The sequence below is a fragment of the Vicia villosa genome, unplaced genomic scaffold, assembly GCF_029867415.1.
Source record: "Vicia villosa cultivar HV-30 ecotype Madison, WI unplaced genomic scaffold, Vvil1.0 ctg.004374F_1_1, whole genome shotgun sequence".
Lineage (NCBI taxonomy): Eukaryota > Viridiplantae > Streptophyta > Magnoliopsida > Fabales > Fabaceae > Vicia > Vicia villosa.
In genome coordinates this window covers 124,563-139,152 of record NW_026706424.1, presented here as the reverse complement: position 1 = coordinate 139,152, position 14,590 = coordinate 124,563, and the positions used below count along the sequence as shown (strand labels likewise).

The 14,590-nt window shown below is 32.4% G+C and overlaps 1 protein-coding gene across 2 annotated transcripts; it reads right to left on the bottom strand.

The window, feature by feature from the left end:
- Positions 1-6,032: 6,032 nt before the first annotated feature.
- Positions 6,033-8,961, bottom strand: LOC131642014 (uncharacterized). Of its 2 annotated transcripts, none has more exons than XM_058912304.1 (5): positions 8,880-8,961; positions 7,834-8,024; positions 7,643-7,741; positions 7,385-7,536; positions 6,033-6,512 (listed from the first exon to the last, which is right to left on the bottom strand). In XM_058912304.1, exons 2-5 carry the CDS (start codon positions 8,014-8,016, stop codon positions 6,125-6,127), a joined length of 822 nt encoding a protein of 273 aa, XP_058768287.1. In that variant the 5' UTR covers positions 8,017-8,024; positions 8,880-8,961; the 3' UTR covers positions 6,033-6,124. The 2 variants fall into 2 exon arrangements, with proteins under 2 accessions (XP_058768287.1, XP_058768288.1); XM_058912305.1 differs by having other exon boundaries at positions 7,834-8,021.
- Positions 8,962-14,590: the final 5,629 nt, after the last annotated feature.

Genomic DNA, 14,590 nt, shown 5'->3' with positions numbered 1-14,590 from the left:
GCAATTTTAGAAAATTGACGGATTAAATGTTTGTTTGTTTTTTCTTCGACAAAATGATGTTTTGATAATTTTTTTAAAAAAATAATATAAAAATATAAGTAGAATTTCTTCAAAATTTATTTGGGACAACTTTCCCTCATAATTAAATTTATTAGACAGTGCAATTTTTTTGTTATTCAATTTATGTTGCAATTATACATTGTTCAAAATTTATTTTGATTTGTATTTTATACTCCCTCCGTTTTTTATTATAAGTCGTTTTAGACTTTTCACACAGTTTAAAAATAATAATAATTGTTGTATGAAAATAAGAAATTATGAAGGTTTTTACAAAATTATCCTTCATTAATGACATGTGGAAGATAAATTTATATAATTGAAAGGAGAGAGAATAATAAATATTTAAGGATATAATAGGAAAAATAGCATTAATTATTTATTGGAATTGTAAAGCGACTTATATTTAAATACAAATTTTTTTTCCAAAACGACTTATAATAAAAAACGGAGGGAGTACTATTTTGTTGTGTGTGATGACTAAGTTTAGAATTTAAATTTACATAATAAATTTGTGAAATTATGATATTTTAAAATTTTGAAAATTTGTAGGTGTTGTGACTTTTTTACCGATAGAGTCATTTGATTTGACCAATTTAATACCTATATAGCTTTGTTATAAAGACCGATTTATTCAACCGAGTTACCAATTTAATTCGGTTTATTCAGCAGTTCAATCAATGATCTAATGATTCGACCAATAAACTAATGACACATTACTCTAACGATTTAATAATCGATCCGATTTTTAATATATATTCATTTCAACTTTGACTTTTGCGTATTATGATTCATTCCGTTTGAATTTGATTAGAAAATTACAAATACAATATTTAAATGAAAGCAATAACTTCTTCTGTCAAGAAATTACAAAATTAAATAAGATAAGCAACTTGTGCTTGAATTTGCCATGAATGGCAGCTATCACTATAACATACCACCGTTGAAACACACATCAAGTTGGTTCAGACAAAATAATGTGGAGTGTGACTTATAGGGACAGATTAAGCATGATTTTAAGGAGTTGGATTTTCTCGTGTACACATTCCTCTAAAACAAAACAAAAAAGGGTAAAAACAAGAGATAGTGGGAAAAATGATAAAGGACAGAAAGAGAATAAGGGCATAATTATGAACTTGAAAATAGTTTAGATGATCAAATAACTCAGTTCTTATAAGTATCTTTCATACTGTTTATATCATAGATTCTTTTTTTTTAATCAATTAATCATAGATTATTGTATTATTATATAATTATTTGACAAAAAGATTATATAAAACATATCGACCCGTTAGTTTCTTTTTCTTTCCTTATCATATCCTTTGCGTGGAGTCCAACTTGCAGAATCAAATTGTATACTATTCTTTGAAAAAGAGGTAAAATTGAAAAGAATTATAATTTGTTGATATATGTGTACATGTGCTAATAATGCACCATTCTTGGAGATAGGCTTTCTTACGTGGTAAGAAAATGTAAGATCCATTTAAGTTGTGGTTAGTCTCGGGGGACTAAAGAGGAATGTGGTTCAGATTAGTTTTTCGATGGCATTATAAAGAAAGTGGAGTAGTTGAGCTTATAAAGAAAGTGGAGTAATTTGACATCTTCTACGACTCTTCTTTCATATGAGAGTCATGTCCTTTCACTTTTTTGAAGTAGTTGAACTCCATCTAAGATTTTGGTTTTTTTCTGGATGTTATAGCAGGATGGATTCCCTTCGAGGGCTAATATGTTTAAAATAGGGGTGCTCTTGGATACTAGGGGATTTCTTGTCCCTTTTGTGGGTTATGAGTCTGCTTCTAACCTCTTTTTTACTTGTGAGTTAGTTTCGTCTGTGTGGTATTCAATTTTTAGGTGGTTGAAATGGCAAGTAGTTATTCAACAGAATCTTAGGACGCTTTTCTAGTATTTTCATTCTTTATGAGGCCGGGTAAAGTTTAGGGGTAGTTATCAGTTGGTTTGATATGTTGTAATCCAGTCTATTTGGAAAGACCGAAATGATGTAATATTTATTGGAGTCAGAAAATCAATGAAAGAAGTGGAGAAGAAGAGTTTTTTTGGCTTGGAATTGGTTTTTGGGTAAGTCAGAGAGAACTTTTGCACCTTCACGTAGTAGCTTCAGAATCTTATCCTCTACTTGCACCTGTAACGGATCGAGTTTTTTCCCCCTATTTTAGATTGTGGTGGTAGCCCTTCTGTTCCTCTTTAGTTGGGACCTGACAGGTCTGGTTGGTTTGAGATCTAGCATGTCTAGAAAGGTGATTCTATAATAGTTGTGGTTTGGCTTCTGGTCATTCCTTCCTTTTCGTGGTATTTGTTTTTCTCGTTTATCTTGTTTCATTTTGGTTCCGGGCATTTCTTGTGGTATGTGTGTTGTAACAGAGTGTTGTCTAGAACAAAGCAAAACTATGAGAAAGATTGAGTTTTTTGAACAAACACAAGAAACCCTATTAGGTAGAGAGAGAGAGAGAGAGAGAGAGAGAGAGAGAGAGAGAGAGAGAGAGAGAGAGAGAGAGAGAGAGAGAGAGAGAGAGAAGAAATTTAAGAGGAATAATTTTGAGTTGAGTAGAAAGATATGGATAGGGATAAAAAGTTTTGTTGAAAAGGATAAGCAAGGCATCACACCATGTGTAAAGTGCTGGAGAGTCCGGGGGAGTTGAGAGCACCAATATGATCAATGTTTCAGGACCGCGGGAGATCGAGACACCACATTTCCGTCCAACCTTAAGGCATTAGGTAAATGGGTCATATCTCTTTTAAATTCAACATTCCTCCTATTCATATGCTATGTGGAACTTTAACCACTCACATTTGCACCCAACATTAGATTAGTTGAAACTATACATGTTGGTACTCTTTAGGATAGAGTATGATTATCGGTGAAGACAATGAAAGATAATGTATTATTTTTAATCAAGGTGGAGATTGTTGGGGTTGGTTGAAAATATACATGTTGAAGAAGTTTCACTTTTCTTAGTTTTGTGAAGGAAGAGAGAGTCCAAAATTATATATAGGATTCAAGTTCTTCTAAGTCTCACATTTCTTAGTTTTGTGAAGGAAAAGGGAGTCCAAGGCTATATATGATTCAAGTTCTTCATTATAAGATGCATCAGTCAAAAGTACTTTAAGCTTATAGTTGACTTTCTTTGTTCTCTTATGCTCTTGTATTAAAGTATCGTGAGATGTAGTTAAATATTTGTTTTGGGGCTGTGTGAGTGTACTAGGGGCCTAGGTTAGTTAAAAGTATATTATGTGTTGTAACAATTTTCACAGTGTTATTCTCTGGTTGTCTATTGACAACGGTCGTGGTTTTTTCTCCGGTTTTAAAGTTTCCATGTTATGTTCTTGTGTAGTGATTGTGTTCTTCTTTTCTCTCTATACTTTGTTTGTTTTTCCTTGATGCGTGGTTGTAGTTTTGTCTGATCTTCCACATCAAAAAAGAAATTTTATACATTGTTTTGGTTGGCTCGCTTGTTAGGGAGACCAGGGAAGTCTGGAGCACCGATGGACGCCCAATGCTCCAGGACCACAAGAGAGAGACACCACATCTCCACTCAAAACTTTAAGGCATTTGGTAAATGGGTTATCTCTCGTATAAATCCAACATACCACCCATTCATATGCGATGTGAGTACTTTAACCACTCACACTTTCACCCAACATATTTCCCCACAAGTATGAGTCCCCCACATCCCATAACGGGATCCAACACCGGATCTAGCTCCCGCTCCCCCCCAAGCCGAACCACAACTCTAATACCACTTGTTGGGGAGACTAGGGAAGTCGGGATCACCAACGGGCGCCCAATGCTTCAGGACCACGAGAGAGAGAGAGAGAGAGAGAGAGAGAGAGAGAGAGAGAGAGAGAGAGAGAGAGAGAGAGAGAGAGACCACATCTCTACCCAAAACCTTAAGGCATTAGGTAAATGAGTCATCTCTCTTATAAATCCAACGTTTCACCCATTCATATCCGATGTGGGACTTTAACCACTCACACTTGGACCCAACATATAGTTGTACTATCCTAGTATACACAAATAAATATGCCTTATTTTTTTGGTCAAACTTCAATGGATAAGGGTGATTTACCAAATTACCAAGGGGGAAAATATAAGTAAGCAAAAACCCTATATCAAATGAGAGAAGAATCTTGAAGAATTGGTTGTGTCGCACTGCCTTCTTAATATATTTCTGTTGTTGCTATAAAGGTTTTTTGATTATGATGTGATTTTTGTGGTGTCATTACAAGTAAGATGTCTGACAACCAAGACAGATTAAGGCATGGTAAGTGATCCAGCATGCTTACTTTCGGAGGAAAAAAGCTAGATCTTCTTGTTTAATCATTGGTGCCACTTTGTTTGATGCAGAAGCATTGTCTTCCTGAGTTCACTTGTGCCCGACATCGTCTTCCTGGAGACATGAGTCCCCTATTGCTGCCCATGATGCCCCATAAGTCCATTTTCTTGAACCTCCTATTGGTGTTACTAAACATCTTTATATGACATCGGATACATAAGGAGATCCACCTAAGTCAGCTCATTAGGAGATATTAGAAGAGGAACTGATTAGAGCGGACTTTGTCGTTGATGTGTTGTCGGTTTGTCAGTGTATTGTATCCATTAAAATAGCGGACATAAAGACATGAGTTTGAGGATGACACTTCTGAGATGACCACTATATAGGCCATGATAGCCGAGACAAGTCATATCTTGCAATACAAGAGACAGAGGAGGAAATGGAGGAGAGGCAGATATACATAATAATAATAATAATAATAATAATAATAATAATAATAATAATAATAATAATAATAATAATAATAGTTGACTTTTTTTGGATAGATTAAAAAGAGAAATGGCTAAAAATAAAAGTGACACTTATTTAAATGGTAATTAAGGTCCTCTTCTAGGGACCATGATCCACTGCAGTTAAAATATGCCACGGTTACTACAATCAAGATATCAATGAGTCATTAGATTTGTTTTCTTTCATTTTTGACTTTTAGATGTCTTTGTCTTAGAAAATGTTAAACAAAACATGTGAGGAGAAAGATAGAGAGAGTTAACTGCAGGCGATTTATTTCCCTCTTCTAGGCCATGGGCCAAAAATATACCTCAATACGACCTATCTACATCTTGTGTGATTTTCTTTTACAAACAAAATTTTTTACCCATCAAAAAGTTGATGTTGTGTCCTTGTCTTATACTTTCTTTGTTGTTAAATCTTATTAATTAAAGTTGTTAATTTGTTAAATCTTTTAAAGTTATTAATTTAATGAAAACAAAGTTTCTTCCTCTAACTTCTTTATTTATTATTATTCTCAGTAAAAGTAAACTTTATCTTGCAAACTTATAATAAATATTACGTCTTATATTTATTTAATTTTATTTTTATAATTATTTAACAAAAATTAATATTTTTTCACTAATTTCTTATTTTTAAAATATATTAATAAAAGCAACACTTTTTAGTAATTTTTAATATTTATTTTACTTATTTAGTTAAAACTAACTTTCTTCCATAAACTTCTATAATTATTATTATTTTAATTTATTTCAACAAAATTTACTTTATCTTAAAAGTGTGGAAATAAGATAAACCGAACTTTATAAATACTAAATCTAATCTACAATAAATTTATTTAAACATGTAATTAATTATTATTCATATTATTATATTTTTATAATAAGGTCATTAATATCCCGCGCATCGCACGGGTCAACATACAAGTATATTACTAATATAGAATCTCTTTAATTAAATTTAAATTATTTTAAATTAGTTAATGGTAATAAATTTGTTAACTATTAACATTATTTTTATATATCTAACATAAAATTATTTTGTTTCCTTTATTGTATTTAGTGTAGATTGCATAGAATCATATAAAAGAAATAGAAATACATGGTAAAAAAAACATAATTATGATCATTGAAAAATTAAAGAATCTAATAAAATTACACATATAAGACCAAGGGAGAGAGGAATAGTTCATGTTACTATTATCTAAAATCCACAACCAAAAAGTATCACTAAGTTATACTATATAGTACAACATAAATACAATCACTTCATATAAACCAATTGACAGTAATGTTTCCAAGCCATATGAACAAAGGAAACTGAGCAAAAGCAATAAACAGCAAGAGATAATGGTGTTTACTCGAATCATAGCTCCTCACTTCTGCAAAAAGGACTCTTTTCATTGTTTTAACTAAGAATACTCCCATGCATAAGCATGTCCATGGCATCAGAACGTAGTACGAGTAACCGGAGATTATTTTTCCAATAACAGCCAAAGATATGCCCGCGAAAGTATATCCTGCGTACGATATAATGTCGAGTAGTGGTGCTTCTCCGCTTCCTAATGAAAGCAATGTGGCTTTTAGCAGTGCTGTTTGCATAAACCAACCAACCAATCCCTTGATGAATAACCAGTTTAATGCTTCGGGACTAAACCTGGCAGCAACAAATACAACATGCTTAAGAAACTACGACAACCGAGGAAAAAAGTGATTTACCAACTCTTCATCACAGCGCAAATAAACTTTTCACAGTATAGCATTGGGGAGTTAGAGAGCTTTATATATTCCTTTACAGTTGTACTAATCAAAGACTTGATAACTACTAATTTGCGCAATTTAGTTGCCGTGCATAATATTTCTAGGATCCTCGAGTTACTTTTGCAAAGGTTATTGAATAACAATAACAAATGTATCACCAGGAATAGAAAATGTATTCAGCTGCGAAATTATGTTTTGTACTAATTAGGAGAAAGTATTGTATAGAGCTCTAGGCTGCAAGGTTGTCATGATCGAGATCTTGCTTAAGATTGGGAGGGGATAGCAAGATAGTAAGATCGTAAAACATAAGATTATAACTAAGATCAGAAGATCCTACCCAATTATTTTTGTAAGATCAAGAGGGGTGGCAAGATCGTAACATATAAGATCGTAATAAAAATCATAAGATATATATTTGAAGTTTTTTGACATGATATCATGGTAGGCAAGTGTATTCGTGGGAAAATGGCCTCCGCCGAACCGTAATTATTGCGCCTCAGCATCTTGTCATCCTTCTCGGCTTGTAATGGTGGTGATCGAAAAACGGTCGATCATGGCTAGAACTGGCCAAGATCGCACATAATCAATTGTTTTAAGATTTTTTTCACAATTTGGCTACAACACACAATTCTACTTAAAATTGGAATTGTTAGGGGTAAGTGGGATTGCAAAATCGTAAGATTTAAAGATCTAGATTGAGATCAATTTGAGGATATAATTCATGTCAGTACTCTTATAGAATTAGGATATCAGAGATATTATACTTACTTTCCACGAAGACCGAGTGAAATGCCAGCAAGAACAACATAGGTACCAAATGCCATCAATGGAATGTACAGGTCAGGTGCATTTATGTCGTGAATTGGAGGTTTGTAAGAAAGTCTACCTCCCACTGGTTCGGTAATTCTAGTCCAATGACCCTGAACAAGAAACACATAAGTAAGAACAAGCAAGAAAATAAAATAGCAAAACAAAAGTAAGAAATTCAACTAGATGAATGCAGAAAAGAGTGACATTATTGCTTACCCGGTGCAAGAATGGAAACAAAACCACCTTTAATTTGTTCTTAACATAATGGTCATTCACTTGGAAGTAGTATTGGGGGTCAGAGAAATACCGACTTATCTGTTTTTGAAAATAGATAATTAATTAATAAACAAACCTTGAATCAGTATGTTAAACTGAATCTTCAAAAGTTATAGAATGGTGATACATACATTACTTTGGACGTACTCAGAGCTTGATCCGAATATTTTTTCTCCATAAGCACCCAATCCACCTCGAATTAATCCAGAACCGGCAGCATTAAATGCATTTCCCAACATATTAGGTTGTGAGCCTGCTGGAGGTTGAGAATAAAACTGAGGCACCCCTGGTTGCGGTCTGACATTATTATACATTCTCACTGCTATGTCCAAAATCAAATAACAAATCAGATACAACGTTTTCAAGGCTATAGATATGACCTAAGGAAGAAATAGAAAAAGGAATGTTGGGATTGAAGACGTATAGCACCAACACTTCATGTTGAATAAACTCATTTGTTTGGTTTTCCGGGGATAAAATTGATCCTGAGTGAAATAATTATGTAAAATTGATTTTGGCTAAGAGTGAGTGGTAGGTAAATTGATTTTTGTTTGGATAAATTTCTATAAACATAAGTTCAACCACACACTCGATGTAAAAGTCACGTTAGACTCAAAAACTATAAATCCTAACTTCAATTCAAGTAGAATCAATTCTGAAAAGTAAAATCAATTCTACTCTAGAGCTACCAAACATTTCAAAATCAATTATACACATTCAGAATCAATTATAATTGCTCCAACCGCAAAACCAAACATAGTTTAGATGTAAGAATGACATTACAATTTACATCACTCCCAATTCCAAGTTCCTAACTTTTTGGTGCTAAAAACACCCTAACCCTCTCTAATCTTACCTTGGATCATGCAAATTCATAACTTGTTAGGGTTTAAGAAAGAACACCAAGTGTCAAAGCTTCTAACTAATTCAATTCAGTTCAATTAAGGAAAAAAGACATAACTAGCATACCATTAATAGCTATTAAGAACTAAAAAAGAGTAAATTGCACAAATCATAATTTTAAATACTAAATCATAAACAATAAGATGAACATGGGAACTAAAAGTGTTAATTTCATATCATAGCATAGGATTTACATAACCTAATTTAAGAGAATATAGATAAACAGTACAATTTAACAGAAGAATTAGGGTACAAAAATAGAAGAGAGAAGAACCTGCGTGAAGAAGATGATGAAATGGTTAGTAAAGTATGCAATAAAAACAAAGCCTTTTCTAATTCGGTTATGCAGATTCTTCTTCTGCAATAGTATATTGTTATATATAAAAAAAATTCAAAAATAGCCACGGTAGCTCTCCAATGAAAGCGTGTACACGTGTCCCCTGTTATGGTTATGAAGCTCACAAACAAATATATGAAATGATATATTGTAATAAATAATTATGAAAATTATTGAACAATAAATATTTTTATGAGAAGTACTAGTAATAAAGAAAGAAAGGTAGAAGAGTGTTTCTAATGGAAAAATATGTTTGTCACTTTAAACTACATAAGCATTAGGGATGGCAACGGGTCGGGTGCAGGTTTCATACTACCCAAATCTGCATTCGAAATCGGCATCAGAACTCAAACTTAAAAGTTGTTCGGTTAGTAAAATGACACCCAAGCCCACACCTGTTGGGTTCGAGTTTTTTCATCCAAACCCGAAACTGCAACAAAATACATAAAATACAATATATATATATATATATATATATATATATATATATATATATATATATATATATATATATATATATATATATATATATATATATATATATATATATATATATATATATAAAGCGGATGTGATTTCGGATTTCGGGTGTGGGTTTCACACTATTCAATCCCACACTCAAAAAATCGGGTGACACCCGAACCCAAACCCAGTCAATTTAAATTTTCACCTGTTGACTCGGATTCAGGTGAACCCCACAGGTCTGGTTCTACTTGCCATTCCTAATAAGCATTTTAGAGTGATTACATTTTACAAATGAGATTGAATGTAAGAAAAGTGAACACATGAGGAGTTTGTATGTAATTTTTTTAACTAAAAATCTTTCTATAGGCTTTACCAAAAACTCTTTTTGAACAATTGAAATATATAAAAGAATTTTTTAAAATATTTTCTTACCGAATTGATTTTTTTTAAATAAAGTACTTCAACTAGATTGAAATATAAACTTTGTGCTCTTATGGTTTTAAAAAGAGGTAATAATAAAGAATTTATCATGAGTTGGGATCCTCTCCATTTCTCAAAAGAAATGGAGAGCATCATTACTAAAGTTTTGTGGTATAATACATTTATATTATTAAAAGTGTGACATATATTTTGTATATTTTGATTTTTATACAATAAAAACAATGGTAATGGCACTCTCCATTTCTTTGAAGAAATGGAGAGGATCTCAACTCAATTTATGATATGCTTAAAAATGTGGAAAGAGAAAAAAAAACTCTTTTTTTGATAGTCAAAGGATTTAAAATTACAAACAAACAGAGGACATAAGAGATGCTTGATCAAAATACACTAATTCCATATTACATTTACAGTTTATGTTACTAATGTAAAACAAGACAATCACCACTACATTACTAAAAAAAAGCCACATAATTATTGTACAGACAAATACAACCATCCCTTACACTAAACACACCTTGAACAAAGTCACACAAGTAGACCACAACTGAAAAGTGAAAAAATGCAGTTTATTCAGAGCCTGCATCAGGAAGGACCAACCAAAGTCTCCCTATTCCTACGATGATGATTTTCGTAAGCTAATCACAACTCATGACAGCGACGCAACAGCCACGAAATAAACTACTAGCATGACGATGTAACTTAGTGATCCCGCCCTTGCAAAACAGCTCCAGAGATCTATCCGCGAGAAACTGATATGCCAAATTTGTCATAAAACTGATCCGTAATTTACAATCTATGCAAACACCTCGAGCCCAATCTGTTTATCCATCCTATACATTCTTTTGAATTAGAGATCCACTTATAAAGGGAAAACTGAAACCCTTTAACATTGCTCTTTAACCATTTCCACGATGACAAATGAATATTATCGATGAGAGCATCTTCACGACTTCCGTTGTTTCTGAAGATTTTACCATTACACCTCCTCCAAATAGTCTAAATGCACGCATACCAAATGACGCAAAGTTTCTCCCTTAGGCTCCTTCCACCATTACACAACCCTGCAAAATGGAAAAAATTGTATAGCTGAATTGTAAAAAACACCAGAAATATTTAGCCATCTTATAATATCATTCCACGTTGACGAGGCTAACAGACATTCAAAAAAAGATGAAGGCGTCACTTTCCTTTTTTCCGCATCCGAATGGACAGTATTTTTGAGATTCGTCCAGAATGCCTCTTTTAATTAAGTTATCCCTCGTCGGGATTTTGTTTTGCCATAGAAATATATGAAAGATTTAGGTATTTAAAAATAAAGTTTTTGGTATTGTAGATCTATTTAGCAACAAAACTGAAACACTATACTTAGTACCAGGGTCAGCTCAATCAATCTAGAGGCCCTGTTCTAATTTAAAAAATAGACCTTATTAGAGTTTGACCTAACTCATCCTTACAAAATCAGTTAGTAAGGTGAGGAATGTTCCTCTATATATACTCTTTCAATGCTCTATCTCCAACCAATCTGGGACTTTAGGATCTTCCTAATAGACCTTAATTAAAACTAAATACAATTTTAAAAATATCCATCTGACCTACTTCCATATGCATTTTTATCGGAATTTTTACAAAATCGTTTAAAATCATGTTAATTTCCTTTTAAAAAATAATTAGGCCCCTAAAATTTAAAGTATTGATTTTAAGTCAATTTTACCAAAATGTAAATTTAGAGTAGCATATTCAAGACTTAGAGGTGTTAAAAAAAGTGATAAAAAAACACTACCTCATGTTGGTTTTTAAATGAATACCATTGCTCATGTTGCTTAGTTTCAACTCTATATATAAAAGATCAAAAGATGCAAGTCTTCTTCAAGAAATTATAAAACATAATACTATATAAATTAACCACATGTATAGAATACTATTTTATGTTTGAAATTAAACATAAATCTCACATCGTAACCCCATGTATAGAATACTATTTTTATGTTTGAAATTAAACATAAATCTCACATCATAAGTTAGTATATATTGGAAAAATAGATTTGATTATAAAGATGTATCTAATATAAGAATATAAATATGTGTGCAAGTCAACCTTTGACTTTTGAAGAAAATAGTCAACCATGGACTTTTAGGGGTCCAAATCATCATCATATGGATATTGAAGACATTTGATCAAAGAAAATTCAAAGAATTCATCAAGAATCAAAAAGTCAACAAAAAGTCAAACTAGGGTTTTTTAAGTGTATTTTGACCTAGTTCATGGATCTCAAAATTTTGCTTACACACTCAAAAATCTCCCAACATGAAAGTTGTAGATCTTGGCAAAACAAACAACTTATCACATTGGAACTTTTTTCAAAAAGTAATTATTTATAAGTGATTTTGAGCAAACAAGGTTTATATTCAAAAAACTTGGAAAATTTTCCAAGTGTTTTACCTAGTTTTTCCTCCACTTTATGACCATTTTTCACAATGATCCAAGAAGAGTTTGAGGAAACTTTCAACTATTTATTTGAAGTATGTAGCAAGGGCTTTCCAAAGAGCTAAGTAGCATGAAAATCCATGGCTCCATTCATGGGATATGATTTTGTCAATATGGCACCATGAACACTTGAAATGAAGAAATTTTATGAAGAAAGTGAAGAACAAAGACCAAACCCTTTCAAATCTGAAAGAATCTCTCAAGTACAACCATTTTAACTTGTTCAAATGGCCAAACTCAGAAGATTACACTTGCTTTTGAGCTATGGACCAAGTGTTATAAGCATTGTCCAAGTTTCATGTCATTTTTGGAACTAAAGTTCACACTTCCATTCTTGTAAAGAGGCTTTATGCACAAAGTCCACTCTCCCTGAGCCTCTAACTTGTCTCCCCTGCAGAAAAATCAATACAAATCCAACAAGCAAGCCTCTAAGATCATATCAAGCATGCTTAAAGTATTATACTCACCATGGGAACCATAACTTTCTCATTTCTTCACAAACAAGCAAAATGGTACACAAGTCACATGTGAACTTAAAACTCTGAACTTTTGCCATTCATAAACCCTAATTCTTGCCTATAAATAAAGGACCTTGCCTCTTGGATCAATTACACCAGAATTCTCCAAGTCACTACCTCACTTGAGATTCTCTTTTCTTACCTCTTACATTTTCATAGTGATTTTGAGTTCCACAAGTTCTAGGTGTCAAACAAGAGTTTGAACAACTTCTAAATACCATTTTGAAGCTGTCCATACTCTCTTTAACCTACAAAAGGGCCTCTAACCAAAAATCACCATTTTTTGTTCATTTTCAAAGCTTTTAAGCTCATAACTTGCCATTTTTTAAACCAAACACTTTCGAACCAAAACAACCATTCAAATAGCTTCTATTAATCATTTAGAAGCTATTCGTAACTCCCAAACACTTGCCAAACACCTACAATCAGAAATCACCATTTCAAAACTCCATTAAAGGACCTTTGAACTCAAACTTGCCAAAACAAAATCCACTCGTGCGTTTTGAGGCCTTTTATGTTTGTTAGCTTCTAAACATCATATAGAAGCTAACCAAACATCTGTTTTTCATCTAGAACACCATCTTCATAGCTAACTCACCATAACTTTTTCAAGTTCTATGTGAAATCGAGTTTTGTTTTGCAGGTATCTTCAAGAACTTTTGAGCATTGCAAAAGCTTCCCTGAGGTTCGTAGAAACTTTTTGAACACTTGAGGCATTCCCAGGTCCACTACATTACTCTCCAGGCCTCCATTTTCAGAGGTATGTAACTTGGTTTCGAGCTCCCTCAAAAGGAGCTCAATTTATGTGTTTCTTGATACCAAAATGCTTGTTATAACATGCTGAATAATAGCCCTAAGGTTTTGAGAATTGATTGTTCAGATTAAGCATTTAATTTTAATTTGAAATTTCTAGGGTTCATACGAATTTCCAGAAATTCTTAAGTTTTAATGTGTTTTAATTATTGCTAAGCCCACTGTTAGAATCGTGATTAAATTCTGATCATTTTAGGGTTTTGATTTGTCAAAATTGGTTGAGTTTTGGCAAAGTTTGAAAATTAGCCATTGTTGTATGTTTGAGTTTCTTCACGAGGAAGAAGATGAAGTTGTTGTGTTTGAATTTGAAAAATAGCGCGCGTGTTTAAAATATATTGTGTTGAGGTTGTTTGCTAAACGACTATATCATTTTAGCACAGTTGGTTACACACTCTCCCCTTAAAGCGCTCATTTCTCCCAAATGATGAATCCACCCTCGCCCCAGACCTTTTTATTTCTTTTATTTTTCAAGGTTTTCTGGCTTGTTTTGATATTTTGACAATTGAATGGGCCTTATGATCACCAATTGGCGCTTGGCCCAGTGGTCTTGTTTTGAGCTGGTAAAGTGAAGGTCCTGAGTTCAATTTCTCCAAGGGCCAAACCTACTTTTTTATCACTTGTTTTATTTCCTTTTTTATTAAATTATGAAAAATCACCAAAAATAGAAAAATTAATATTTTTAATCCCTTCTTTTTTTGTGTGTTTCATTTAATTAGTGTATTTTAATACCATGATTAAAAATCCCAAAAATATTTATTTTATCATCATTTAAAAATTAATCAAAAACAAGTCTTTTTTAATATTGAAAAATCAACAAAAATATGTTTCTTTTTGAATATTTATCTAAAGTAACTTAGTATATTTTTGTGAATACTTGTTTAGGGTTAGGTTAGAATGTCGTTAACTTTCTTATGTACCCTTAGACT